General features: G+C 52.9%; 2 protein-coding genes across 3 annotated transcripts; both read right to left on the bottom strand.

Annotated features, from left to right (window-relative positions):
* Positions 1 to 1618: 1618 nt before the first annotated feature.
* On the bottom strand, positions 1619 to 15586 carry CATSPER4 (cation channel sperm associated 4). The gene is made up of 12 exons (XM_045860057.1): positions 15519 to 15586; positions 15318 to 15392; positions 14709 to 14852; positions 11522 to 11623; positions 6324 to 6421; positions 6034 to 6154; positions 5704 to 5837; positions 3785 to 3959; positions 3376 to 3393; positions 2822 to 3015; positions 2325 to 2490; positions 1619 to 1669 (listed from the first exon to the last, which is right to left on the bottom strand). The coding sequence occupies exons 1-12, from the start codon at positions 15576 to 15578 to the stop codon at positions 1619 to 1621; spliced, it is 1338 nt and encodes a 445-aa protein (XP_045716013.1). The 5' UTR covers positions 15579 to 15586.
* A 744-nt stretch (positions 15587 to 16330) lies between these two features.
* On the bottom strand, positions 16331 to 26071 carry CNKSR1 (connector enhancer of kinase suppressor of Ras 1). 2 transcript variants are annotated; one of them, XM_045859015.1, is made up of 22 exons: positions 25983 to 26038; positions 25411 to 25634; positions 23440 to 23597; positions 23156 to 23337; positions 22463 to 22547; positions 22008 to 22049; positions 21816 to 21920; positions 21146 to 21205; positions 20964 to 21032; positions 20552 to 20653; positions 20399 to 20469; positions 20246 to 20319; positions 19999 to 20099; positions 19893 to 19923; positions 19321 to 19493; positions 18447 to 18520; positions 18227 to 18298; positions 17908 to 17981; positions 17690 to 17751; positions 17508 to 17607; positions 17253 to 17434; positions 16331 to 17018 (listed from the first exon to the last, which is right to left on the bottom strand). In XM_045859015.1, exons 2-22 carry the CDS (start codon positions 25481 to 25483, stop codon positions 16749 to 16751), a joined length of 2160 nt encoding a protein of 719 aa, XP_045714971.1. In that variant the 5' UTR covers positions 25484 to 25634; positions 25983 to 26038; the 3' UTR covers positions 16331 to 16748. The 2 variants fall into 2 exon arrangements, with proteins under 2 accessions (XP_045714971.1, XP_045714972.1); XM_045859016.1 differs by lacking the exon at positions 25411 to 25634 and having other exon boundaries at positions 25983 to 26071.
* Between the last annotated feature and the right edge of the window lie 1829 nt (positions 26072 to 27900).

The following is a 27900-nucleotide window of genomic DNA, read 5'->3' as shown; positions in this document are numbered from 1 at the left end:
AGCAGCAGCAGCAGCAGCAGCAAAAGCCACAGGTTGCCCATAGCTCTGCTGGTTGATGATCCTGGAGGACACTGGGAAGCAGTCCTTGCCCAAACGGGAATGACAGTGTATCCAAGAGAGTGAAGCACTGCTGGCACTGGTGCCACCTCTCACCTGCCTGCTGACTATACCACCACATCCCCAGGTGTTCAGACTTTTTCCCAGTAGGCCCCAGTGGGCTTCTCCAGAGTGAAACCAATGCTGATTGTTGTGGGGTGGGGTGGGGTGGGGTGGGGAAGGAAGGTGGAGTTTCCCAGCAGCTGCAATCAGTGGGCCTCTGGGGATGCCCATTCAAATTGGTGAATATCCCCAAGGCCCCTAATTATCAGTCCTTGCTTAACAGCTGAGCAGAGCTCTGGGCCTTTCAGCCTCCCACTCCACCCAACACCAGGGAAGCTGAGCCTCAGCAGTGTGGCAGATCTCCTCGGTCTCCCAACTCCTGAGCTGAGAGCTGGCTATTTGATTTTAGAGCTGGAGATCAATCTTATCCTCTCCCCCCTGCACAGATGGGGAAAATGAGGCCCAGTGATTTGTCTGAGGACCAGAATCCTGCCCTCCAACGCATATCTTTCTATTGCCCATGCCTGCCAGAGCTTCCTCAGACTCTGCATTGCCTAGCTCTGGAACCTGCTTTGTCTCTTGATGGTTTTTGGTGTGAAGGTCCCACAGAGGCCTTGTAGGCCACAAGACCCCCACCAGACTTCATCAGCCTGGTCCACAGATGCTTTCTGCTGTCTTCCAGTAAGCTGCAGTGTCCCTCCCCTCCTGCAAGCCTGCCAGGACCACACTTGGCCCAGTCATTCTCCATTGCCCGAAGATGGAGCTTCCTGTGCTTGCGTGCCTTGGTCAAAGGGGACCTCATCAGACTAGGGTTCCCCAGAGTGAGGTCCAGTCTCTTCCGCCTTCAGATAGAGAGGGTAGGGCTGTCTCTTGCCTCAGGCAGAGGACCAGACTTTCAGCCCTAAAATTTAGGACTATCAGGGGTTATATCTCCACCATTAAGTCAGAAATGTTTAGGGTATGGATTCTCTCTCGCATTAGACTGGAAGCTCTGGAGAGTAGTTAGTGACTCTCCCATCAGAAAGTCAGGCTTTTGAGGGGCAAGGTCTGTCTTGTCCATCAAATCAGGGACAAGGTTGCCCCAAGGGGTTGGAGATCCACCAGTCAGACACATCGATCCCAACACAAAACTTTATTGTCAATACACAAATGCTTGGCCTTACTGGCCTCACCTTTCTCCTCTTAGTTCTCGGGCCCACTCAGGCCCCACCTAGCTCTGGCCTAGGGCAGGATGCCAGGGATGCCCCTCCTTAGTCCAAATCCTGGCTGCCTTAGCCAGCAGCCCTTTGCTGTAGGGCTCCCACTCTTATCCCGTGACCTTCTTCATCCCGGCTCCTCTGAACCTGGGGCTCACAGGCATGGGCCCAGAGAAGCTGCCCCCTCCATAGCTCCAGGCATCTGCCCAGGTATAAGGGAGAGGATGGTCTCAGGCCAGGCTTAGCCAAGTCACGCTAAGGATGCAGGAAGATGCAGCAGCTGGGTGTGTGCACACAGGCCCCTTGGCTCCCCTTCTGCCCTCTCAGCGGCTACTCTTGCGCTTGTTGAGTATACTTGTGTTAGACTCCTGGACCTGCAAACCGAGAGGTCTTGTCAGCGCCCTACCCTGGCATGGCAGATGCTCCCTTCCTCCCTTCCTCTAGCTTCAAGGGTGCCCCATTCAGGCCTCCCGGGGAAGTCCTCCATCTGTCTAACTCTAGCCTGCCTAGTATCCTCTCTGAGCTTGGGAGGCCAGGCTGTGAACATTCACAAAGCTCCACATCATTTTACAGCAGTCAGGTAGTATGGGAGGCAGAAACTAATGTGGGTGTGTGTCTTTTTCTCCCTAGGAGCTTCCTCCCTCAGAAGGAGGCTACTCTTATGCACCCTCAACAGGACCCAGGGGTCCTTCGCCATCAGTGGGCTTAAGTATCTGCCACTAAGCAAGAACTAGGCTGGCTCAAGCCTCACTAAGAAAGGGTAGATTTGAAGGCACTAGAGTCAGAAGTGGCTCAGTGGGCAGAACCTGGTGGGTGTGGCAGGGACTCTTAGAGAAGGAAAGGTGGAACCTAACCCTAATGGCGGACTGGCAGTGACTGCTGGGGTGTGGGAGTCTAGCAGCAGGGGGGCGGGGGCAGACCTGGAATAGACAGAAACCTTGACTACTGCAGCAGAGGCTAGACTAGGCTGGCATGGGCTGCGTGGGGTGGCCGAGTGAGCACAGACTGGGGGACAGAGGAAAGTCACACCTTTTCCCTGGTGACAAGCGCAGTGAGCAAGTCTTGCTGGCTGGCCATCTCACGGATGTCCATGGAAGACTTGCTCTCCATCAACAGGCTCTTTGAGACATGTCTATGCAACAGTGCTTCCTCCTGCTCCTGGTTGAAGCGGATGGAGCGTACCTCCTCCACTATCCTGGGGTCGAAGGAGTGAGTGTATTCCAGAGTGGGGAAAAAGGGGGTAGCCCTCCCACCACTTCCCTGGTGTCCACCCGCTTCATCCTCCCTCCACTCTGTTAGAGACCCAGGCCAAGCAGTGCAATCGCTTGCTTGCGTGAGATGAGAGGAACTGAGAAGTCTGGATTCCTGCTCCTCCAAAAGGCTGGGGAACCATGAGCAAGTCACTTAACCTCTCTGGGCCCCTGGGTCTGCATAATAAAATGGTGAGGACGTAAGGCCAGAGAAATCTGAGGTTCCACTCAGCTCTAACTCACAGGACTCAGGGGCAGCCCCAGTACCCGCCCTACGTGTTGAGCTCATCTCGGATCTCTTTGTACTGCATCAAGTTCTCCTGTATTGCCTCCAGCACCAAGCAAAAGTTGTCACAGGTGTTTTCTGAGAGGTTTGACATGGGGCCTCCCATAAGTGGCTCCTGGGGAAGGCCGGACATGTCCATACGGGCCACCACACAGTGCACCAGTGGGAGGTCGTAATTCTCATACTCTGCCATGTTGACTGTCTAGGGGAGGGGAAACGGAGAGAGGACAGACAGCTCAGCTGGCACCACCTTCCCCAGCCCCTGCCTGCTTGGCTTCGGGAAAGATGAGTCTCAGGACACCAGGATTCCAATGTACCTCATTTCAGCCTCCAACCACACTCAGTCTCCATACCTTGCTATGGGAGCTCAGCTTCAAATAAATACACAAGCCCTTCCCCTACTTCTTTGGAAATTCTCATCCCTCTTTAAAACTTAGCCCCCCACCCCCATTTCACTGCTAGTGAATCCAACCCAGCAAACTTCTAAAGCCCTATCTGCTCTCAAGTCACAGCCCGGGGCCCTCAACACTTTGAGAAGTCTCACACCCTCCACCTCCCCAACCTTTTGGAAGTTCTACCTCTGAATAAATAATACTGTAGCTAACATTTATTGAGTTCTTAGTATGTGTCATTTACTCATGTGGTTCTCATAATAGCCCTAGGAGGGAAGTACTATCATCATTCCCATTTTACAGAAGAAACTGAAGTTTAGATGGGTTAAATGCCCTAAGGTCATCCAGCTGCTCAGTTTTGAGTTGCCATAGAAACAAGACAGCTAGGAAATCCACACCCCTCAAAAGCACAGTTGGTGAATTGTCACTCAGGGTGGGGAATGCTGCCTTGGGGGTCTCAGGCTTGGCTTTCTGCCAGCACATACATTCATCTAAATACGTGCAAGTCCACACTCGCACACACCCTCCCTCTCCTCCCCCTGCCCTGCCCATCCCACTCACCTCTGTGAAGTTTAGTTGATTCTGTTGCCCCTGCTCTCCTGCCTTCACCATTAGCTCCAGGTTGGTGGTCACCACAACAACCAACAGGTTGATGCCAATGAAGGCACCGATGGTGATGAAGGTGGCAAAGTAGAGGGCACCCCCAATCTCCATTGCATAGTCCCTGATCTCCAGCCTGGAGATGACAGACAGAGACCCTGTCACTGCCCTGGCCCTTTGAGCTCAGTTTCCTCATCTATGAAATGGGGAAATAATCTCAAGACCTGCTAGGACTTCTGTTGCCTCACTGCTATTGTGCAGATCTATTGCCTACTTCTAATTGTCACCAAAAAAGATTTTATTTTTTTATTTTCAGGGAGAGGAGAGGGAAGGGAGAAACATCAATCGGTTGCCTCTTGCACACTCCCCAAATGAGGACCTGGCCCACAACTTAGGCATGTGCCCTGACTGGGAACCAAACTGGCTGCCTTTAGGTTTGCAGGACAACGCCCAGCCCACTGAGCCACACCAGTCAGGGCAGCAGCTGCTCTTTCCTGAGTACCTGCCACACTGCCAGATGGTGGGGTCTCCAACCCAGCCCTGCAGGGTGGAGATTTGTACATCAGCATTATCAAGTTTAATCTATTGACTATATTCTTCCTTATTATGAAAAGTAATTCAAGCTCACTATAGAAAGTTCAGAAGGAAGATATACAGGAAAAATTCCATCCACTATTAACATCTGTTTTAAATCTCCCATAAAATATTTTTCCAGCCCTAGCTGATATGGCTCAGTTGGTTGGAGCATTGTCCCATAAACTGAAAGGTCATGCATTCAATTCAAGGTCAGGGCACAAGCCCAGGTTGTGGGTTTGGTTCCTGGTTGGGCTTGTAGAAGAAGCAACCAACTGATATTTCTCTTCCTCTCTGTCTCCCTCCCTTCTCCTCTCTCTAAAATCAATAAGCATGTCCCCAGGTGAGGATAAAAAATATATTTTTTTCCCAGATATTAGTGTCCTCTCTCTCTGTCTTCTGTGTGTGTGTGTGTGTGTGTGTGTGTGTGTGTGTGTGTACTACGCCAAGCTCTATGCTAAGAGATTCATATAGATTTTCTGTTGATCCTCACAGCAATCCATGACATAGTTAATATTGTATTATAATCCCCAACTGACAGACGAGGAAACTAAGGCTCAGAAAAGAGATAAAATAATTTGCCTAACATTGCACAGCTAGTGTGGTGGAACAAAGACTCAAAAGCCCAGCCCACCTTTACAGGACACTCTGGTTTCTCCGCTACCTAAATCATAATGGGTAATGACAGCAGAAGCCCTTTACCAACTGGACTTGACTCTCACATGAAGGGAATGAGAGGAAATCAGTCAGGGGACCCAACTCCCTGGAATGGGCTAGAAACAAATAGGGTTTAGACTTAATGGCAAAGGGGTAAGAAACAGAACCCAGACAACCATCTATGGCCAAACATGACCTTGGGCAGCATGTCTAAGAGTAAATGAAATGAGACCCTAAGTTCCCAGGAGTCCAGGCAGTTTGGTGGGCTCCAGTGCGGGCTGGGAGGCCACCCTGAAGCCCTAGTGCAACCACAGACAGTGCCGCTGCCCAAGGCCAAGCTGCCCAGGTGTTTAGTGTGATGGGAGGGATATCTGTGAATAGGTCTGTGGTGGGACTTTGAATGGGTGGAGTTTCAAGAGGACAAGTCTTCAAGTGGTGCACACACCCAGAGGCCCCAGCCCCAGGGTTCTCCTTTCCTCCAGTTTAAAGTTCTGACACACTCTTCCTGTTGGGCCACCCTCACCCCCAGCCCCGGGAGCTCCACTCCCATCCAGAGCCCCTTTCCTTCCCCTCTCAGTAGTTTGCTTCATGGAAGCCCAGCCCCTGCTTTGCCTGGCTGGGCTGGGGGACCAAAACCCCCCAGGACTCACTGAAAGTCATCGTAGATGACCACCCAGCCATCCTGGGTGATGCAGATGAAGAGGGTGTACAGGGCAACCTGCATGTTCTCGAAATGCTTGGGCACGAAGGCACCAAAGAGAGTGACCCCAAACACGGAGAACACCTGCCAGAGAGACCGAAGACACGCCCTGACTTCACCCGAGAGCCTTGGAGGTAGGACATGCAAATGAACACTACCAAGGGAATCACAGGGGTTCAGACCCTTAGGCATCTCCTCTCCCACAGACACCCCTGTAACCCCAATAACCCAGGGCCTGTTCAGGGAAAGGGAGTGGCTGAGGCTGGGGGAGGGCACTGACCAGCATGAAGAAGAGGATGAGGGCCATGATATTGGCCATGTCAGGCACCGACTGCAGGATGACTCGGATGATCCGGGCCAGCGGCTCCACCGCCATGCACACGTGCAGCAGACGAAGTACCCTGTGGCAGAGCCTCTCAGGGGTGTCCCTCCGCCCTTCCCAGACCCCTCCCCCTCACTGCCACCCTACCTGTTCAGACAGGCAGAACTAATCCCCAGCTGGTAACAACCCCCATCTCTTCCCCAGAGTCCAGACAGGTCCCCCTCGTTTCTCCAGAGGGCCCAGCTCACCTGAGGGTGTAGGTGATGGAGATGACATTGAGTTCACTAATGAAGAACCCCAGGAGCAAGGTAAATATGATAAGGAAGTTGAGGATGTTCCAGCCGTCCTGGGGATGGGATGGGCCAGCCCCAGTGGGGTCTGTCAGGCCCATCCTCTGGGGACGGCCTGGGTCTGCCTTCCCCACACCCCAAGGGTAGGGGGCTCAATGTTCCTCTCACATCAGGGCCAGCCATTTGCCATCCACTGCTGTTACTCATTCTGTTGCCCCCAAAACATGCCACCGAACAGGCATGCGCTCGCTGTCCCATGCATGTGTCAACAGCCAAGTGCAGTCTCAGAGACACGCAGTGGAGACTCGCATACATACAGCTGGTGCCTAAGCTGAGCACCACCTCAGTGAGCATACTGCTGGAAATGGCCTTGCCCTACAGTTAAGTGACAGGAAAGTGGACACTCCAGGCTTTGTGTGACACACACTCCAATTAATAATAAAATGAAAATAAATGCTAATAAAAACATTAAGGACCACTGCTTCCATAGGCAGTTCAGAGGCAAACTAGCCCTCACTGTATAAGAGAGAGGAAATTTTTCCAAGCCCTTTGTCCAATAAGGCACAAACTCATCTAGGAGTGGGGAAGGGGAAGGAAGCTCACATGGCTGAAAAATTCAAGCACAGCTACTAAAGTGGGGAAGTTGCCCTATCTAATAAACAAATGATGCATTTACCTTTGACCAGTGATCTTACTTCTAGACAGCTGACCTACACAAACTCTGGTACAAGTACAAAATGACATTTGAGGTTGAAAACAACCAAAGTGTCCAGGAATTGAACCCTGGATGAATAAACTATTACACATTCATTTAATGGATTCTGTGTAGCCGTAAGAAGAAAAATAAGAAAGATCTCCATGTATTGACATAGAAAGTTTGCCAGAGCACGGGCTGCGAACCAAAGGGTCGTTGGTTCAATTCCTGGTTAGGGCACATGGCTGGGTTGCGACCCAGGTCCTCAGTGGGAGCCAAGTAAGAGGCAACTGCACATTGATGTTTCTCTCCCTCTCTTTCTCCCTCCCTTCCCCTCTCTCTAAAAATAAATAAACAAAAACTTAAAAAAAGTTTGCTAGTATTTATTAAGTGACAACAGCAAAGTGCAGAACACTGTTTATAGTATGCCACTGTTAGAGAAGGGGGAACTAAAAATATATACATGTTTGCAAAACAAACACTAAGAGGATAAACAAGGGACTATAAATACACAAAGATCACCTAGAGAGGGTGTGGGTATGGAACGAGGGATGAAAGGAAAGGAGTGAAAGCAAGAATTCTGTGTGTATTTTTCTTTTTCTTTTTTTAGATTTTATTTATTTTTATAGAGAAGGGAAGGGAGAGAGAAAGAGAGGAAGAGAATCATCGATGTATGAGAGATACATCCATCAGCTGCCTCTCATTCACCCCCATCTGGGGACCCGACCCACAACCCAAGCATGTGCACTGACTGGGAATTGAACTGGCAACCCTTTGGTTCCCAGGCTGGCACTCAGTCCACTGAGCTGCACCAACCAGGGCTATGTGTACTTTTCAATATAGTTTTGACCAATATGCATCTGCATCAAATATTAAAAAAGAAAACTGTTTTTTAATGGGAAAAAATGTTCTTAAATTTCTTGGGCAGTCCAATAAACACAGGGTCTCCTGGTGTCCCACGTTCAGAATGTCTGCACCTACACACACACAAGGAGACCCAAGCCAGCTTGTCTACAGACCCATCCCTCTGTCCATACAGTATGACGTTCATACTCTACACCAGGCCTTGAACCACATTCTGGAGATACAGGAGTTTTGCCCTGCTGCACTCACTGGTTATTTTATGTTGAGGGAGGTGGACAGGCAGTAAAATTTTAACTCCAGGTAAGGGAGATAAGCACATAGTGTTAGAGAGACACAGAGCAACACCTAACCTAGTCTGGGAAAGACAGGAAGACTTCCTGGAAGAGAAGACATTTTAATGAATCTTAAACTGTAAGTAGGTGTAAACCATGTGAATTAAGTGGTGGAGAGCTTGCCTAGACAAGGGTCAGCATGGACAAGGACAAGGAGGTGAGAAGCAGCAGTGTGTGTGTGTGTGTGTGTGTGTGTGTGTGTATGCGCTGCACACTGGGGGATATAACTACATGCATTTTGGTGCAGCTAGAACACCAAGGGTGAGGCCAGCAGTGATGAAGCTGCAAAAATAAGCAACGATACTTTGACTTGTGCCTTGGGAAGATCACTTTGATGGCAGGTGGGGACACAGGAAGAAATAGCAACATCCTGGTGAGAACAGACAAGCTAAAACAGGGGTAGCAGCCCTGGCCAGTGATGCTCAGTTGGTTGGAGCATTGTCCCAGACATTGAAAGGGTTCAATTCTCAGTCAATTCTCATTCAAGGCACATACCTAGGTTGTGGGTTCAGTCCCAGGTCAGGGCATGTATGGGAAGCAACAGCTTGATGTTTCTCTTTCACATAGATGTTTCTCTCTTTCTCTCTCCCTCCCTCCCTTCCTCTCTCTAAAAGCAATGAAAAGATGTCCTCAGGTGAGGATTAAGAAAAAACAAAACAAACCAGCAGGGGTATAGTGCTAAATGGGCTGTGGAGGTGAGGAAGCAGAAGGAGTCACTCCAGGATAGTAAAACAAAAAAACAAACAAACAAAAAAAACATGAGAGCTGGGAACAAAACTGGGGATCCCTATGTGGCTGGGTATAACATTTGAGATGTTAATTTCCAGACTTTCCTCCCTTCCCTGTATTTTTCCCTTTCCCTCCTCTCACCAACCCATCCACCACACCCATGCAACAGGAGCAAGCAGGCTTTGTGTACCAGGACCCAGGGGAAAGGCTGAGGGTGGGAAAGGAGGCAAAAACAGCTTCTAACAAGCCCTGGCTTTTGGCACTGGTAGCCTGACCCCAGATGGAAGGTTAGAGTTTGGAACATCATCTCAGCTGAGGGTGATTTTGCCCTCCAGGGGACATTTGGCAATGTCTGGGGACATTTTGGTTGTCACAACTAGGATGGTGCTCATGGCAGGAATGAGTAGATGCCAGGAATACAGCTAAACACCCTACAATGCCTAGGACGGTGCCCACCACAAAGAATTATCCGGGCCAAAATATCAGTACGGTAGCGCTGAGGTTGAGAAGCCATGGCTTAGGGTATGAGTAGAATGGCTTGGAGGAGCACAAGACCCTCACGCTTGCTTCAAGTCTCCGGTGCTAAGAAACTCTGGGGCTTAGCCTTGAAAGTGCAGGCCCCTAACTGCTACTGAAATCTCAGGCAGAATTGGAGGAGGAATGTCCTCTCTCAGGGAATGGATGTCTGCCTGCATCCTAGAGCTAGTTCTGATAAAGCACCGTGGTGCCTGCTCTCCTCTCTCGTGTGGAGATATGTAAATACAAACCATCCTATCCTTTTCTCTGCTAATGAGTATCCTTGCAAGTGTTGTTTGCCCAAAGCAGTCTCTAAGACATTCAGACTTCAGCATTTTTTGTTCCAGGCTTTACATTCTGTGTCCTATAAAGTGAAACTTCTAAACCAGGGGCATCAAACTCATTTTCACTGGGGGCCACATATCAGCCTTGCAGTTGCCTTCAAAGGGCCGAATGTAATTTTAGGATGGATAAATGTAACTACTCCTTAACAGTTAAGGGAGAGCTCGGCGCTGCCACCGGATAGAAACAAGGCGCCGGGCCGATAAAACAAGGTGGAGGGCCGGAGTCAGGGCCAGGGCCTTGTGTTGGCCACCTGTGCTCTAAATCACAGAAAGCTTTTAATTCTAACTGGTTGTTCTGGTAACTAAATTTAAATGATACTTCCTTTTTATGAGAGGTGTTTTTTTCATGTTTTTTTTTTTCCTTTAAAACCTCTTCTGGAACATTCCCAAAGGCAAAATAAATGTCTTGGCTCCAGGAATCCCTTGATTCCAGAAGTCCTATTCAAACAAAGAGTTTGAGTCTTTGTCTCACTTAATGTAACTTGCAGCCCTGGCTGGGGTAGCTCAGTGAATTGAGCATCGCCTGCAACTGAAGGGTGGTGGTCGGTTTGATTCCTAGTCAGGGCACATGCCTGGGTTGCAGGCCAGGTCCCCAGCAGGGGGCGCATGAGAGGCAAACACACATTTATGTTTCTCTCCCTCTCTTTCTCCCTCCCTTCCCCTTGCTAAAAATAAAATAAAATCTTTTTTAAAAAGTCATTTTAATGTAACTTTCAGGCCCACTCCCACCCACACAGCTGCTTGATGCCCTCCAGCACAGGGGTTCACAGACTGTAGGCCAGGGGCCAATCTGGCCAGCAGCTCTGTTTTCATAAAACCCTCAGGCTAAGAACGATTTTCATATATTTTTTTAATGGTTGGTAGGGGAAAAAAATCAAAAGAATAATATTTGGTGACGCATGAAAATAATATGAAGTTCAAATTTCGGTGTCCTCGAGTGGGGTGACCCCTGCAGAGGTGGTCACACACCGCACAGGTGAGTGTTTGCAACTGAGACCGGATGGCCCACAGAGCTTAAAATACTTATCTGGCCCTTTATAGAAAAATTTTGTTGAGTCCTACTCTTGAACCCTGTAAATTAAGGTGAATGTTTTCGATCTCATTTCTTTTTTTTTAAAAGATTTTATTTATTTATTTTTAGAGAGGGAAGGGAGGGAGAGAGAGAGAGAGAGAGAGAAACATCAATGTGTGGTTGCTGGGGGCCGTGGCATGTGCCCTGACTGGGAATCAAACCTGCAACACTTTGGTTTACAGCCCGCACTCAATCCACTGAGCTACGCCAGCCAGGGCTCAATCTCATTTCTTATATAAGAACATGAAGATTTTCCCGGGATCACAGAATGGTGGAAGGTTAGAAAAGGGATGGAACCCAGGGAGGCTGCACTTCTAGTACAAGTTACTGCATCAGACATCTCAGAAGTAATCAGTCTCTGTCTTTCTCTCTCTCTTATTTCTCTCATTCCACCCTCCTCCCTCATTTCTCTCTGTCTCTCTCTCATTTCTCTCTGTCTCTCTCATTTCTGTCTCTCTGTCTCTCTCTACACACACACACACACACACACACACACACACACACTCCTCAGTCTGCAGGGCCAGGAGCACAGGGATGGGGACAGGATGGGGGTGAGGTTCCTAAGAAGGCACAGGGGCAATGACAGGGAGGGCCCAGGATCTCACCTTCCAGAAAATCCAGAAGCCATTTAACCAGCCAAGGAGAACCTCACAGATAAGGATGGTCAGCACAATGTCATCTATGGTAGAGAACAACTCATAGTGTTTCTGCATGGAAGACAGAGAAAAAGAGAGGGACAGAAAGGTCAGTGGAGTGGGAGACTGGGCCTGGTCGGGGAGCGAGAATGTCCTGGGGAGAGGGAAGGCTTATATTCCTGCTGCTCTTCATCCTCAGCACCGTCGCTGCTCCTTTAGGCATGCTTTGCATGCATAGGCCAGGCCCCACGCCACGACCACCCTTGCACCATTTCACGTTACCATCACCATCGTCCTACAAAGCAGGCTGTATTCCCATCTTACAGATGAGAAATGAGAGGTGCCCAAGGTCAGACAGTTAGCAATAAAGACTATTGAATCTGCTCCTCTGGGGTGAGGACACTTGTAGAAGGGAGGCGGGGGAGAGGCAGACCTGCCTCCAGAGTTGGGAGGAGAAGCCCTGGCCCCTGAGGTGGAGGACAGCAAGTTTCATCCCCCTCCCCTGCCTGTCCCAGCCACTCCTGCTGGCCCAGCTCCCAGATCCCCCCGGCCAGCCTGACCGCACTCCCTGGGTGGGTGCGTTGTGGTCGGATGACCATGTGGTGTTGAATTCTGTTTAAACTCCAACTCGCTTTCCCCCAACCTCCATCCCTTAGCGCCCATTAAGCTGTGATACCACTATATTCTGTGACCCTATTAACACCTCCCAGCCCCCCCGACTCTTCCCTGGCAGTTACCAGAGTCACCAGGACTCCTCACTTTTTCCACTTCCGTGGCCAACAAACTCTGCTCCAAGGCTCGCTGCCACACACGAAGACCACCTGCTATCCACTGCTTGCCACCACTGTACCCCCATGCACCGGCTGGGCTGTGCTTCTTCAACCCATATGGGAAGTTGAGGTTTATGGGCTCCCTGCCTGTCCCAAATTCCCAAAGGGCTTCATGGGCCAGGGATGGCAGCCTACAACAAGGAAGGGCTTTCTGTCCCCTCAGTGCCATCCCACTGGCCACTGAGGGCAATACGCTCTCCTCACTATAGAAAGAACTTTCTAAATAGTCCTTCTGCCTTCTCCAAGTCGTGGTCATCTGTGGCTAAATCAGAGTTGCCTTCTCTACCCACAAGCCTTCCATGGTTCCCTATGGCCTTCAGGGCAAGGTTCAAAACCAGTTTGGCATCCTCGGGCCTCTAGGATTTGCCCTCTGTGGACACATACCCTATACTATGTTTGATTGGGACCCATAGTAAGAGAAATATATTTTATATCTTATAACATGACTCTCTCCCTCCCTCTCTCCCCAAACCCCCCCCCCACCATCACCCCCACATACACAGACAATTCCTATTTCATTCTTTTTCATCTTGGTATTTCATCCTGTACCCGAACGTTAGCATCTGCACTCTGAACTGATTTCCTGATCCATCAGTGCGTGCCATCTGCCCTCCAGGCTACTCCACACTCTGGCAGTTGGGATTTGCCTCCACCGCACCAGAGGCATCTCTCCTCAAGGGCGTAAGAGCTAAGTCCAGGGGAAGCTCCCTAGTCCTCACTGCCGCTGCGCCCGCCCCACTGGGAGCACAGCTCCCGGGGTTCCTCCCACTTCTCCAGCTCTCCTTCGCCTCAGTCTCCCTTTGTACCTCCTCCTCCACTTTCCGCCCTTCACCTGCAGGCTCTCCTCGGAGCCAGGGCCGTGCGTTGGCCCCTTCTCTCCTCACTCAATTCTCTCTCCCCAGGCAACCTCATCCCTTCCTTTAGCGTCAGCAAACCCAGAGGCTGGCAACTCTCCCGTCACCACCTCCATCCCAGTGCTCTCTGAGGCCTTTCGGAGTTGACCTCTCACCCCTTACTAGACATTTTTCTGTGGATATTGCACGGGCACCTCAGATACTCAGACAACTCAAACTGAACTCAGCGTCCTTCCCAAACTGACTCATCCTCATCTGTCCCCATCTCCCAACAAACAGTACCATCCCCATATAGCCGCTCAGGCCAGAAACATAACTCCTTGCTCTCCCTTCCTCTGTCCGTGTGTGCAGTGATGACGGATGTTAACCGAGGCAGCACAAGTAAGTGCTCACTAAGTGTTGCTAGGAAGAAAATCGGTCTGGAAGGCCCATGGATCCAGGCACTAGGGAGCTTCAGAGGCCCATGGTCCCTTTTCCCCACTGCCGTTGTCCTGCTCCACGTCCACCGTCTTTCGCCTGGAATTCTACAACACGGTCCCGCAGGCTTCACCTTTTCAAGTTCTTGACCCTCTCCCTCCCGTGGCCTGCCAGCCAGTGTAAGGTTTCTAAACACATGCCTGGTCATGTCACTTCCATGCTTTAAACTCTTCCCTGGCTTTCCGGTGACGTAGGATAAAGGCCACCCTCCTTAACAGAATGTAAAGACACGGCTGCCGACCATCTCTCTGAGCTCATCTGCCACCACACTGAACATTTTAAAAATATTGGTTTTAAATATCACAACTCATGCGTGTGATATCCTCCTTGTAAGAAGGTAAAACAATCAAGTCTCACTGGATTTCATGCTGGACACGGAGAACACATGTTATTTCTGCCTTCTCCCTCTCTGCCTGGCCAGCTTCCACTCTTTCTTTATGCTCAGCTTAAGGGTCCCTTCCTCCGCAAAGCTTTCTTCAGCCCCTCAGGCTTGATGCCTTCTCTGAGCTCCCATGTGCTCTGATTCTCAGGCATTTAACGAACTATAGAAATGGTCCCTGAAAGTCTAGCCTTTGACACTCAGGCATTTGTATAATGGCACGTTTGTGTCTGCCTGAGACAGAGCTGGGTCTGCTGTGCTCATACCTGGAACCCTGGCTCTCAGTGCAGTGCCCGGCACGGAGAGATTCTCTCTCAGTGACTATTGATTAAAACGGGATATGCTTCCCTACCAGGCACGCATTTGCCTGCCTCTCCTCACACCACTTTTTCCTGTCCTTCTTTATACAAAAGCAATGTGTTCCTCAAAGCTGGGGACCCTCCACCACAATGTCTTTCTTGACTTGACTACTGGAAGGTCAGAGCTAACCGGTCCTTGAAGAGCAGCCAATCCAATCATCATGGACAGATGAGGAGCCTGAGGCTCAGAGAGGGAAGCACCTTACCAGGCCCTTCCTCATTAGATCAGTGGGTGCGGAGGTCAGGCCAGAGTCCCACCTGGTGAAGGACGGAGTTGGTGCGGAGCGCAATGGTGATGGCGTTGGTCACCAGCAGCATCGCCAGCAGCAGCTGAAAGGCCCAGTGTCGGAGCAGCTGCTTGACATACATTCTGGCGATGAACTCCTGCACGTCCCAGGCATCCTGGGAGAGGGCAGGAGACCTTTCTTCAGGCAGGTGTCGCCGTAGGAGGCCTCTGCCTGGCTGTTTGTTCTCAGTGAGTGGGGCTCCCTGGGGAGGCCCCTCTCAGGGGAAGGGGCCTAAGAGGGAATCAGGGAATGGGAGATCAGTGTTGAGGTCCCTACCCAAATGGCTCACTGCTGGGGGATCTTTGTGAGGGTCATTGCAAGAAGGCTCTTTTAGGGTATCTGGCAGCGGGTGGCCGTCATTATATAGGGGTTCCTGTGAGTGGCACTGACAAATCCTGTCAGGTAGTTACTAACAAATCAGGGGGTGTGACTGCAGGGATTACTGCTAGGGAGTGTCCTCTGGAAGGACGCTTTGAAGGCAAAAGGGACAGAGTTATTATGAGGCCTATTGCCCCGTGGGCGCAGCTGCAAAAGGGCCACCGTGGGGGTGAGGACGGATGCAGCCCAGCCCTGTGCTTACCGTTCTGCTGGTGATTTCTCGGCGGTCGATGAGCACTTGCTCCTCTGGCCGGATGTAGTGCTCTTGAGTGGACCTCTGCAAGGGTGAGGAGAGGGCCTATCAGTGCGGCCCCTGCCCCGCCGGACCTAGTACAGTCCTCCCGTGCTCCTGCCAACCCTGGGATGCCCAGATTGAGTGTGGAGCCAGGCAGGAGCCACCTACCATGACATTCAAAGATTTGATATTGGTGCTGTCGATCCATTGCTGCCACCAGCTTTCCATCACAGCTGCTCAGTTTCCTCCCACACCTCAAAGAAATTTTATTCCAAGTGGTCTTGCTCCCTCTTGTGGTGATATCATAGAGGCCTCTGTGACCTCCAGCCATTTGCATTCCACCTAGGAATTCCAATCTTGAGAGAAGCTCCTCCCACTGAACCCCCTCACACAATACAGAGGAAGTCCCAGATGTTAAGGGCTGCGGCTGAGGTCAGAAGCCGAGAGGTTGATGGGAGCAGGTCAGGTCTCCTCCACGACCTGGATGGAGACACAGGGGTGTGTCCCTATTTTGGATCCAGGAGCTGGAGAAGACACTGGGCTGAGGAGAGGAAAAAATGTCTCACCTCAAGGCTCTCCTCCTGGTAGACCACAGCCTGCACCCCTCCCCACGGGCTACTCCATCCCACCACCCTGGTCCCCAGGAGCCCACCCTGCCCTTCCATGCCAGGTATGTTCTCCATCTAGAGAGTGAAAGGCTGGTCTCTATTTCTCACTCTGAGATGAGGCAGGGAAGTACCCTCTGGTCTCCAGGGGGCCGGGGCCAGATGAGCCTGAGTCAAAGCCCTCATGAGCCACAGATTAGCAATCTTCATCCCGGTAGACAGGGCTTCCTGCTGAGCCCAGGCACGGGGCCGCCAGTGGGCTAGTTACCAGGAGCATTCACGCGTCTGACAGCTTTTTATCCCAGTCCCCTGGGGAGCAGATTCCTGATTCTAATGCGGAAGTTAAAGGCACACATTAAATTCATGTTAGCAAAATTGACTTTATTTGGTTGAAAAGTGTCTCTGTGTGAAGTGAAGAATGCCTATACGGGTTTGGGGAGGAGAGAAGTGCCGGGTTTGGGGAGGAGAGAAGTGCCGAGGGCCTGAGGGAGGCAGGTTCGTGGCCCCACAGGTCAGAGGACGGATGGGAGTTTCTTCCAGTCCAGCCTCCCATTCCTTCATTGGCAAGGGGGCAGAGAGTGGTACACAGCTCACATCATCTTATCTCACTCCAGGGCAGAGGGGAGCAGAAATGGTATATGCTCAGGCCGAGGGGTCAGCTTGGGGTGACACCATGGACCTGTTTTACCTCCAACCCTGAACAAAACCCAAGGCTGCTCTGTGCTAGGCATGTTGAGGCCAGGGTGGAGGTGGTCCTCAGAGCCAGAGGTCGGGAGCTAGGTGCTGGCCAGGGTCAGAGATCAGGAGGTTGGAGGTTGCTCTCTGAGGTCAGGGTGCTGAGATGGGAGAGCTCTTCAGGGTCAGAGGTCAGAGGGTGAGAAGACTGTTCTCTGGAGTCAGAGGTCAGGACTTGGGAGCTGCCCTCAGCCTGCACCACTCCCCAGGCCCCCAGACTCTCTGAGTAGAGCTCCTGGTTCTGCTCTTTCCACCGTCGGAACTTCTCTCCAGTGAGCTCGGGGTCGCCTAGCACTTCCTCCAGGGCCTGCAGTTCTTGCAGCTTTGCCTGTGAAGACAGCAGGGGCCAAGGGGCCATGATCACCGGGGAGGGTGGCAGAGCCTGAACCCAGAGCCAGCTGAGTACTTAAAACCCAGCACCTGGCCCAGTGTAGTCCGGGTCCTCAAGTCAGGAGCCTAGAACTGGGCCCAGTACACGGCTGAGCCCAGAGCTGTGGGCCAGGAACCGGAGCCAAAAGCCTAGAGCCCAGCCCGTTGCCATGCCCAGCGCCCCCTGGCTGACCTTGAGGGTGCTCTGTAGTGTCCTCACACGGTGCACGCGCTCATTGAGCTGGGGGTCTCGGTTGCGCCTCATGAAAGAGCTCCGCCATTGTTCCTGAGTGAAGGGCTGTGGCTGGCCCAGGAGGGACAGACCACCCTGCCTCAGTCCCCGTACCATTCCTTCCAATGCCCCGTCACTGTTGTCTGTGGGAGGGGGAGCAGATGAGGGTGTGCCCAACCCAGCCCTCCATCTCAGCGCCCAACCCCAGCACAGCACCTGCCGGAAGGCCAAAGGAGGTCTGCGGGCTGCCCTGTGCGGGGGAGGCTGCGGGTGACGTGTCTCCGTGAAGTGGACCCGCAGCTTGGGCAGCGCCGGGCTGTAGGCCGGGTGGAGGAGAGAGGAAGGTATCAGTCTGAGCCCTACGTCCCGCTACTCACCCCCACCAGGCCCCTACTCACCAAGGATGAGAGGGACCCAACCTCATCGTCAGGGTCTTCTGCTTCCGTCTCACTGTAGCAGTCTGGGGTGGACAGGAGCAGTTAGGGAACCCACTAAGCTTCACGGGGGTTTTGGAGGCCAGGAAGTGGGTTAGGGCATTTGAGTTCCCAGCCCCTATCCCAGGAAAGGCAAAGGCTCAGGTGAGACCTGGTGAGATCCATCCCTGCGAGATACCTACCTTCCTCTCGGGGTAGGGAGGCCCGGCCCGGAGACTGGTACTTGGAAATGCAGGTTATGAGATGGCGCACCCACCTGCAGAGGGGCAAATGGGTTCAGGGAAGTTTCATTTACTGTGTACCGAGGGCCTTTCCCCCAAAGCATCTTGATTCAATCCTCAGAGCAACTCTGAGAGGTAGGAACTCTTACTAGCCCATATTATAGATGATGAAACTGAGACAGAGGAGTGCCTGGATCAACCACCATCAGAGAGCTGAGATTCCAATCCAGGCTCCAAGCACTCATGTGGGAGTTTGGGGGTGAGCGGGGGTGGCACTCACATGCTCAGATCTGTCAGGGTATCAGCAGCGAAGATGAAGGGTTTGTACACATCATGAGTGAGCTGGAACACACTGCCAGGGAGCAGAGGGGCTGCACTCAGCCTGGGTGTGCCCGTCTGGAACCCAGAGAGGCTGCACTGGCCTCCACCCCTCCCCCACTGTTAGCTTTTACCTTCCTTTCTCTACCCACCACCGTGCCCCGTCACACCCAGGACTTAACTATTTTTTCTTCTGGTCATGCCCACTTTCCAGACTGTAGTTGGAGACATTGATGAGGCCCTCAGCCTTCGCGTCCTGGGGGGACCACAGGGAGGGTCAGCATGGAACCCCAATACCCTCCAGGTTCAGACTCTCGAGGCCACCTCCTGGGCTGTCTAACCACAGACCTCTGCGTCAGGAGCTCAGGGCAGGAATCTGGGGTGGGGGCAAGGGGAGTGACCAAGGGGTGCCTTGGAACCAGGAAAGGGGAGCCAAACAGATCCAGAGAAACGGCCACGGGAAGAGCCCGCTCCTGAGTTTGTTCTGTCAGTGGGCGCAGCCGAAGCTGCTTCACGCCCCGAGCTCCGCAGAGGCTGTTCTCCCCACTTCTGGCTTTCTCTCTCCTCTCCGTCTGACCGACCCTTGGACACGATGTCTCAGGGAGCTTCGCCGCTCCTCGGGCTGGACTGGCCGCCTCTGCGGGCTCCCACCCATCCCCTAGGCTTTTCCTTCGTCACAGCATGTATTCCCCGCACTGTCCTTGGTTCTCCCTCTCCGCCACCAGCATGGAGTAGCAAGAACTGCCCAAGTCTCCCTGTGTCTGCAGGGCCCAGCCCAAAGCTGAGCACACAGTAGGCACCCGAATGCGTGTTGAATGAGTAAACAATTGAGGAAACAGCCTACCACTAGGATGGACAGAATAGAAGAGGAAGGAAAGATGCTTTTACACACACAGGTGCCCATTTCTCTCTGAAGAGTGTCCCCATTTTAGAGACAGGAACACTGGGGCGCATGAGGGATTGTGGCCCACCTGTGTGACCACAGACGGGAGTAGACAGTGCAGTAGGAGCAAGAACTGCGGCCTGAAGGCAACTCAGGTGTGTGCGGGGTCTCACCTGGGGCTGGCGGTACCAGTAGAGTGTGTGTCTCTTGAGCACGAACCAGCAGCGGCGCCAGCGAGGGCCCATGAAGCCACTGGGCACCTTGCGCAGCAGGAGCCAGCCGTCACAGTCGGGCAGGCCCAGCTCCCGGCATGACACCCGCCGGCGGCTCAGCCGCGTCGCCACGCCTGCAGCAGCACAGCACGGGCGTTCAGTGAGGGGCTGGCAAGGCACCCTGGACCCCCGAACCTGCTCCCTTGCCCACCACGAGCATCCCCAGCTGATATTTCTGAACCCATACTCTGTGCTCGGAGTTCGGCTCGGAGCAATGGCTCCCACTTTAGAGGTGAGGAAATCGAAGACCAGAGGACGAGCTGTTAGCTCTAAGTCACAGAGCTCATGACAGGCCCAGGCTGGGAACACAGGTCTGTCTGACCCCAGAAACAGAGCTCTTTCCAGAAGAGGCTGTGTGCGAAGTGTATGTGTGTGTGTGTGGGGGGGGGGGGGGCGGTCTTGTCCAGCACCATAAAGACTTCTAAGAGCTCCTCATGTCAGGGGACCCCCACCCAGCCGGGTGCATCTCATACCTTTTGATTTCTTCCGACCAGGGTCAGGACTCTGAAAGGACCATAGGGGGTTAGAGCCGGGTCTCGGCCCAGAGTCATGCCCCTCCTTGCTGAGCCCTCAGCTTACCTTGTTTTCTGGGGGTCCACGAGCCTCTGCTACCCCCACGGGGACTGTGGCTGGGGGTGCAGGGGCACTGAGCAGGGGCTCGGGGTCAAGGGAGGCAGAGTCTGTCAGGGAAGGGGAAAAGAACAGGGTCCATGAGCCGAGCCCCAGCCCTGGCAGTAGGATGGGGGTATCAGAGTCCAGGGCTCAGAGCCAGGTTCCCACATGTCCTTCCTGGGGCATCTACCACCGTGTGGGGCTTTGGAACTACCTATTGAGGCAGGGCTGAGCCCAGGACTTGGGTTTGAAGCCAGGTTGAAGTCAAAGACGTCTTCGGATGGGGCCCTGCGGAGAGGAGAGCAAGGGGAGATGACATGAACCCAAGGCTCCCCCACCAAGATGCGCCCGGGGCAGAGCCTCTTACCCAGGAGACAGTGGGCTCAGAGCCGGCGATGGGACCCTCAGCTCTGGGGAGCCTGGGGTCCGAGGAGGAGTCTGGGGAACAACCAGAAACAGGGTGATGGAATGGCAACAGGAATCTGAGAGCGGGCCAAGGGCAGGGTTGGGCAACAGGTACCTGTGGGGGTGTCTCCGGCACTGGGACCTTCTTCAGCACCAGGCTGACCCCGGCTGGCTCCCGGAACAGCTCCCTTACCACATTCTTATGGGGCCAGCCCACCTGGGGGCGAGGACAGGAACACTGGGCTGGATCAAGCTGCGCAGGAGGCTCTGAAGCAACCCAATGGTCCCCTCCCTTGGAGCACTCTCTCATCCTCCTGCTTTGCCTCACGGCCTCCTCCTCCAGGAAGCCTCCATGATCCCCTCACCTTGGCTCTGCTGAGGCCGCCCTGGCCTGTGTGAGCTGGCTCATGTCAGGTAAGGTACCTCCCACAACCCTGGTTTCCCCTAGAGCCCCTCCTCACCCACCAGCCCTGGGTCCTACTCAGTAACCCCTTCGTTCCCACCAGGTCGCTCTCCTTCTCACTCACCACCACCTGCTCGTTGACCTGGACAATCTCATCTCCAGGCAGGATCTGCAGCCGGAAGTTGGAGGGGACCTGGTATGGAAAGTGGGGCTCAGAGGGTGTGCCCTCCTGGGGCTGCAGCTGGCTTGGCTGGTGGGTAAAAGGGTCTTGAGGGGCGGTGGCTGAAAGGGGTGTGGGGCACTCACCTGGGTGCCCACTCGGGACACGAAGTGCAGGCAGTTGCCGGTGGTGTGGATTTCCAGGCCCTGGGAAGGCAGAGGTTACAGTCACTGTGGGTGTGGGGACAGCAGGGCAGGACCCCACCTGGGCAACAAAATTCTCGGGTGAGCAGAACCGGGGAAAGAGCTGGCCCCAAGCTGGCACCGCCCAACTTGCTGTGTGACTTTGGGCCTACCACTCCTCTGTGGGCCTCTGCCTCCTCCTCCAGAAGGGTCAGAGGGAAGTTGGGGTGGCTGCCTTCTGAGGTATGAGGTTGTTAGCAGCTCTCCTAAAGGGGTAAGCAGGGATGGCAGGGCAGGGGCAGGGCTGGGGCTCCGGTTCTCCCAAATGGAAATATTAAAGCGGAAAAGTTCATGTCCTCTCCCCTAACCTTCCAGGTCTACGTCTCAGGGCTACAGTGTGTCCCCTGAGACCATGTCTCAGGGCTACAATGTGTCCCCTGTTGCCCCTCAGGACTGGGGAAGGTGCTGAATAGCAGTGAGATCCCCAAAAGTCCTCTGTGCCTTTAACATCTGAACAAAAAAAGGCCTTATAGCTGTAACAGTACAGAATTCTGTGGAATCCTGGAATGATGTTTCAGGGCCTGGGCCAAGCTGCCAGGAGGTGAGAGGTGAGAGGTAAGAGGTCAGAGCTCACCAAAGGATTGTCCAGCTGTACACGCTCTAGCACGGCCTTCTGCTCCAGCAGTTCCTGGGGGCTGCAGCTCAGGATGTTGTGGCAGATCCCAGTCACGTGGCTGCACTGGGGGATGGGGAACAGAATGTCCAGCCTGAGCCCTATCCACTGCACCCCCTCTCCACTCACCCCCCACGCCCCACCCACACTTACAATCCTCAGGACTTGGCTCTCCTTCTCAGCTGCTGGACAGTCCTGCAAGCAGTGAGAGCAGGGGCCTTCCCTAAGTGGGGGCACTGCCTTCTCCGGAGGGCAGGGTAGGCTCCCTGCACTTCCTCCCTGCCTCCTGAACCCTGGCCCCCTTCCCGGAAGTACACGGCCTCAGAGCTTCGGCCCCAAGGTCTCCCCCACAGCGGCACCACGCCCCCAGAAGTCACCACACATGCCCTCTTCCCTCCCTCTCCCGAGAGTCAAAGTTCCAGGGCTGCCCCTGCCAGGTAGGAGACCCCGTGCTCCCATTGCCCCTACCCGGTGCCTGGCTACCTCTCTTCCTGCCCTCGCCTCTTCCTGCCCTCAACCTGATCTTGTGCTGATTCACAGGTTATAAAAAGCTCTCGCCTGACTTGGTCTCTATAGCCTGGGCCAAGCCTGGCCCCTGGTTATCCTACCTCCTGCAAGGCCTGGCCCAGCTTCCTGCACAACTCCCCAATCTCTTGGCAGGTCGAGAAGTCGTTTAAGTGAGAGAAGAGGTACCTGGCAGGAGGAAGGATGGAACAGTGGTTAGCAGACTGTGTTTAACAGCCAAGTCCCAGAAGCACTCAGAGCTGACTACCCATCTGAGACGTGGGGATAATACCTACTCTGACGGGTTATGGTTTAGAGTAAGGGACGATTGATACCACTCAAGAGCTTAGCACAGGGCTTGTTGGTCCAGAACCTAATAGTGCGAGGCTCTGTTTAGGCACTGGGGAGACAGAAGTTAAACTCATAATTCCATCAACAATGAGTTAACCTCAATGACTCTGAAGTGTAGGGAGCTCTGACAGTTTATAACAGGGAAGGCTTCCCTGAGGAGGTGATACTGTGCTGGGACCTGCGGACAAGCAGCAACCAGCGAAGCAGAGGAAAAGCTCTCTGTGCAGCATCACTGACGTGACTGCTGTGATTACAGGCTGGGGGGCGGGTGGGAACCCAGGCATCCCAGTGCCCCCACACAGTCAGCTAACCTCTTTGCCCTCTTCCGCCATATCTGAGCAAGAACCCAGCTCTGTTTTTCTTTCCCAGGCCTCGAGGAGGCCGAGGATGAGGAGAGTCCCCTCACCAGTCACCCCAACCGGTGCCCTAGGAGGAGCCTGGGGTACCTGTTGAGCCAGAAGAGAAGGGCACGGGCCTCACGCACCAGATCCACAGCCGCACTGAGGACATCAGTGGGGGGCTCATCACGGCCCTCCAAGCGGCCTTTTACTAAGCTCTGGAAGACACGGGTCCCCTCCAGCAGCCCCTCAGTCAGGCTCTGCAGGTTCTCTGTCTGGAGCCCAGAGCTCTGTGCCAAAGAGGAAGCAGGTCACCTCCCTGGCAGTGGCCAGCCCTCCAGACACCCCCAGGTGGGTGGGAACTGCAGCCAGTGTGGCCACCACTCACTCACCAGGGCTCGGAGCTGTTCCACCCCTTCCAGGATGAGCTCCTGGTGGCCCAGAGGCCACACGGTCAGAGCCTCAAGACTACGGGGGCAGAGCTGGAGCAGGTACTTGCCAGGCAGCTGCCAGTCCTCAAAGCAATAGTCCTGCAGGGAATCATCGAGGCCTGGAGGGACAGCAGGGTCACGAATTTTCTGGCCGCTTCTTCACATCCATAAAGCCCTAGTCCCTCCCATCTGCTCCTAATAACAACCCTGAGACCTAGGCTGTGTTCTGCACACTTCACAGATGAGGCTACTAAGTTGAGAAGTAGGATAGCTTAGGGCAGTGGCTTTGGTCCCCAGACAGCAGCAGCAGCCTCACTGGAAAGCCTGTTACAAATGCAAAGTTTTGGCCCCCTCCCACACCTGCGAGATAACCCAGGGGTAGGGCCCAGCAGTTCACATTTTAACAAATCCTCCAGGTGTTCTGACGCTCACTTGTCTCCTGGATCAGGATTAAGAACGTGGATGGGGCTCTGGAGTCAGGGAGACCTGAGTGCCAGCGCTTGAGCAAGTGATTTTTTTCAGTACTCACCCAAGAATATATATTTATTGATTTTAGAGGGGGGGCAAGGGGTGTGGGGGAGAGAGAGGAACATTGATCAGTTGTTTCCCAGATGAATTCCAACCAGGAATCGAACCATAACCTAGATATGTGCCCTGACCGGAGATCAAACCCACAGCCTTTCGGTATTTCCTCATTTGTAAATGGTGATAATAAAGCACCTACCTTCTAATCATGTGGAAATGACATGATGCATGCCAAACACTTGGCCCATTTCTTAGTTTGTGGTTGACAGTAACAGCCACTGGACTATTATCACCAGGCTTTTTATCGTGGTCTTTAAGGCCTGGTATGACAGGCTGCCCCCTGCCTCTCCGGTCTCATCATTTGTCACAGCCCCTCAGACTCAACACTTCAGATCCAGAGCACCAACTCCCTGCAGCTCCTGGAATGTCCTTGTGTCTCAGGGACCTTGCAGGTGCTACTCCTTCTGCCTGGACTGCTCTTCCAGCTCCCTCACTCCCTTTTCATCTAATGCCCTCCAGGGAGCATCCCACAGCTCCCCAGGCTGCCCCCACTGCCCCCTGTGCCTCCAGAAAGCCCTGCAATTGAGCACAGCCTCTTCCACTTTATCAAGAGCTCTTCAAGGACCGGGCCTTAAATAACCATTCTTCTCTAATTCCAGCCCTGCCTGGCACGAGGTAGACCTTCAAAAATAAGAAAAATCTCTATTGAATGTTTACTATGAGTGGAGCAACATTTTAAGGGCTTTAAACATATTCAGACATTTGATCCTCACCAAATCTAAAGCTAGAGACTACTGCTATTCCCATTTTACAGATGAGAAAACTGATACAGATAAAGGTTAACAGTCTGCTCACTCTTTGAAGGAATTCCTGCCATTCCAAGCCAAGTCAAATGCCCTCTCGGAGAAGCTGTGTGTGACCGACAGCTCTCCCTCGTTCCCTGCGTGACGTTAGAGCCCTGGACAGGGGTTCATAAACCTGGCACTCCATGGCTGTAGGCACTTGAGCGACTTCTTGCCAGTGTATAGTGAGTGTGCTGTGTTGTCTCCCACAGACCCTGGCACTGAGCTACACAGCCCAGGCACCTGGCATGATTGTGTCGCTATGCACTTCATGACGCCTGAGTTGCCATTCTCACTTAATGGAGAGGAAAACTGAGACCTATGGTCACAGAAGTGGCAAGTGCAGGGGCTGGGCCTAAAACCCAGTCTGGGAGTCTGAATTCAACCCTGAATCCCTGCTTTTATGAGGGCTGGTTACCCTGAACCTGCCCCTAGTATACTCCTGCCCTTCCTCTCCCCCTCCCCCTCTAGAGGAAACCACCTGACATGCCTCCCCCTCCCACCAGCATGTCAGAGGTCTTCACTTCTCTGGGTCTGTCCGGCGTCTGGGCCCTTTCCCACCCACCTGGGCTCACTGAGCCTGGGGACATCTCCCTTGGAGGGCCCTGGGGCGGAAGGGGCTGTGCCAACCCTTTCATCTGGCTGGGGCTTCAGCTTCACACCCTGGGAGCATCGGCGGGGAGAAGGGAAAAGGGTCGGCCCTGTGCCAAAGCCTGCGCAAATCACTTCCTGGCTCAATGCGTCAGTTTCCGCTTCTGAAAAATGGGTTTAATAACAGCTCTCTCCGCCCTGGGTCGGAGGGAAGATGAACACATAGTGGGTGTTAACGCTCAGATTAACGCTCAGAATAGTGGGTGTGGGCAGCGCCGGGGCCGTCCCCCTCTGTTTTCATTACACCCACCGCCTTCCCTTCGCCAGCCCCGGGGTCTCTTGGGATGCTCCAGGCAATGGGAGACCTGTTTTGGTTCCTCGGGCCTCCCGGGCTCATCTCTGCCTGGCAGAGTATCGCATACATGGTAGCCGCTTATAAATACTTGTTCACACACTAACCTACTGACGGTCTCAGCAGGCCCTTTTTCCTTTACCTCTCCCCGTCCTAATGCTCCTCAAGACCAACTCTGCCCCGACCCCACCCACCTCTCAGCCAGGCTGCCACCTTCCCGGGGGTCCAGGTCTCTACTGGCTCCATGGCAGAGTCCGCCGGATGGGATGGGCACTCGCTCTGTCCCGCGAGCGCAGGAATTTCCGCTCCCAGAGCCCAGGGCTGGGGAGGGGCCGGGCTGGGTACTGGGCGGAGCCACCGGCATACCTGGGCCCACGTGGCTGGCCAGGTGAGGCACTGAGTCTGCCATTGGCCCACCGCCTGTCCGCCTTGTACACGCCCTTCGGACAGCCCTGGGCAGCCGGGCTGCTCGATACAGGGGCGGTGCCGTTGGTGTTTGACCCATGAGACCTCAGAGCTCGTCTGGGGTCCCGCCCCAAACTGGCCTCACAAGACCCGACCTTGAAATAAGGGGCTTTTCAAAAAGGGGCTGAAAAGTGAACAGTGAGCGAAGCCGCAAAGCACAGCTCTGCAGCTTGTTAGCTGCGGAACCAGGGGATAATTTACCCACCTTGCATCAGTTTTCCTGTCTGCAAAATGGGCTGCTGTGCAGAATTCCCAAATTAATAGCTCTAAATCTTTTAGAGCAGGGATCTTAGCCCCTATCTTTTTTGTACCAAGAACCCTATTGGCAATCTGGTAAAATCTCTGGACCCTTACTCAGAATAATAATTTTAAAAGTGTAAAACAAAATGCTGAAGATTACATGGAGGACAATTAGTATAAAAATGTAAAAACCACAAATTTATAATATGGTAATGTTTTTATTATCATTAAATAACAAGACTGGCAGGTTATCAAAGTTATATTTCCTTTTCTAATAACATCAGTGTGTTATTGCTCAGCTTGAGTAAGAACATTGAACTGAGGGGTGGTCATTGACGTACCTGAAACCAACTGACCAGCAATCAACTAAGGATAGAGAATGCAAGGAAGTAACAGAGAAGCCTGAGTTACTGATAGGAAAACAGGAGGATTCGCCATTAGGTCACGGACCCTCACAGCGGTGCCCAGCTCTACTGCAGGAGTGTCTGAAACTGGTGTGATTTAACAGGGGCTTAAAAAGTATCAGGATTTTGAAATAGTTATGAGCATAAATATTTTGAGGTACATGCAATAATCACAATTCGATATGAAAATCTGTGGTTTCTATTGGAGACAAAGCCACAGATACTGCTAACACTTCAATCCATATAAAAGGAAATGACAAATTTTGGTTAGAGCTTAGAGAGAAAAAAATATTATATATATATATATTCTATCCAAGTTTATGGGCCCCTGAACTCTGAAGCCCAGGTTAAGAGTCTTCCCCTTGGCTCAGTGGATTGAGTGCCGGCCTGTGAACCAAAGGGTCGCTGGTTCAATTCCCAGTCAGAGCACATGCCTGGGGTGCAGACCAGGTCCCCAGTAGGGGGCACACGAGAGGCAACCACACATTAATGCTTCTGTCCCTCTCTTTCTCCCTCCCTTCCCCTCTGTCTAAAAATATTAAAGTCTTTTTTTAAAAAAAGAGTCTTCCTCTTAGACCATCTGAAACACACTAAATGTTTGCAGTTTCATTATTAGCAGAGGCCAGCCCAGGCTATGAGACTCCCAGGATTTGGAATCAGAATCAGTTCCATTTGCTCTAAGACTGAGTCCAAACTCTACCCCTCTCTGAACTTGTTTTTTCTTCTCTAAAGGGGGCGGGGGCAGCACCTAGACCTTAGTGCTGTGAGGAGGCCGTTTAAGTATTTTGAAATCCATAACACGAGGAAGAGTTGAGTTATTGCTTTAATTTTGTGGGGAGGCCTTCCTAGAGCCCACCCTTATGACTGTGTCACCTAATTTGAAATCCCTACCAGTGCTCCAAGACCTGGTTTTCAAAGCCTATCACTACTCTGCCTGTAACCAAGACCTAAAGTCTGAATTTGGCCCACAGATGCCCATGTCGTGTGTGTGTGTGTGTGTGTG

Source organism: Phyllostomus hastatus, unplaced genomic scaffold (assembly GCF_019186645.2).
Source record: "Phyllostomus hastatus isolate PE091 unplaced genomic scaffold, TTU_PhHast_1.1 phas_scaffold_182, whole genome shotgun sequence".
Lineage (NCBI taxonomy): Eukaryota > Metazoa > Chordata > Mammalia > Chiroptera > Phyllostomidae > Phyllostomus > Phyllostomus hastatus.
The sequence above is the reverse complement of the archived record's forward strand: the minus strand, read 5'-3'. Positions and strand labels throughout refer to the sequence as shown.

Coding starts and splice junctions, on each gene's coding strand:
- CATSPER4 (XM_045860057.1), bottom strand. CDS start 15,578: ATGGAAAGCTGGTGGCAGCAATGGATCGACAGCACCAATATCAAATCT. Junction 15,393..15,518: donor TCAAATCTTTGAATGTCATG/GTAGGTGGCTCC, acceptor TCACCCTTGCAG/AGGTCCACTCAAGAGCACTA. Junction 6,155..6,323: donor TCCATCACCTACACCCTCAG/GTGAGCTGGGCC, acceptor GCTCTGCCACAG/GGTACTTCGTCTGCTGCACG.
- CNKSR1 (XM_045859015.1), bottom strand. CDS start 25,483: ATGAAAGGGTTGGCACAGCCCCTTCCGCCCCAGGGCCCTCCAAGGGAG. Junction 17,982..18,226: donor ACCCTGACAGATCTGAGCAT/GTGAGTGCCACC, acceptor GCCCCTCTGCAG/GTGGGTGCGCCATCTCATAA. Junction 17,435..17,507: donor CTCCTTTGGCCTTCCGGCAG/GTGCTGTGCTGG, acceptor CCCCTCCCACAG/ACAACAGTGACGGGGCATTG.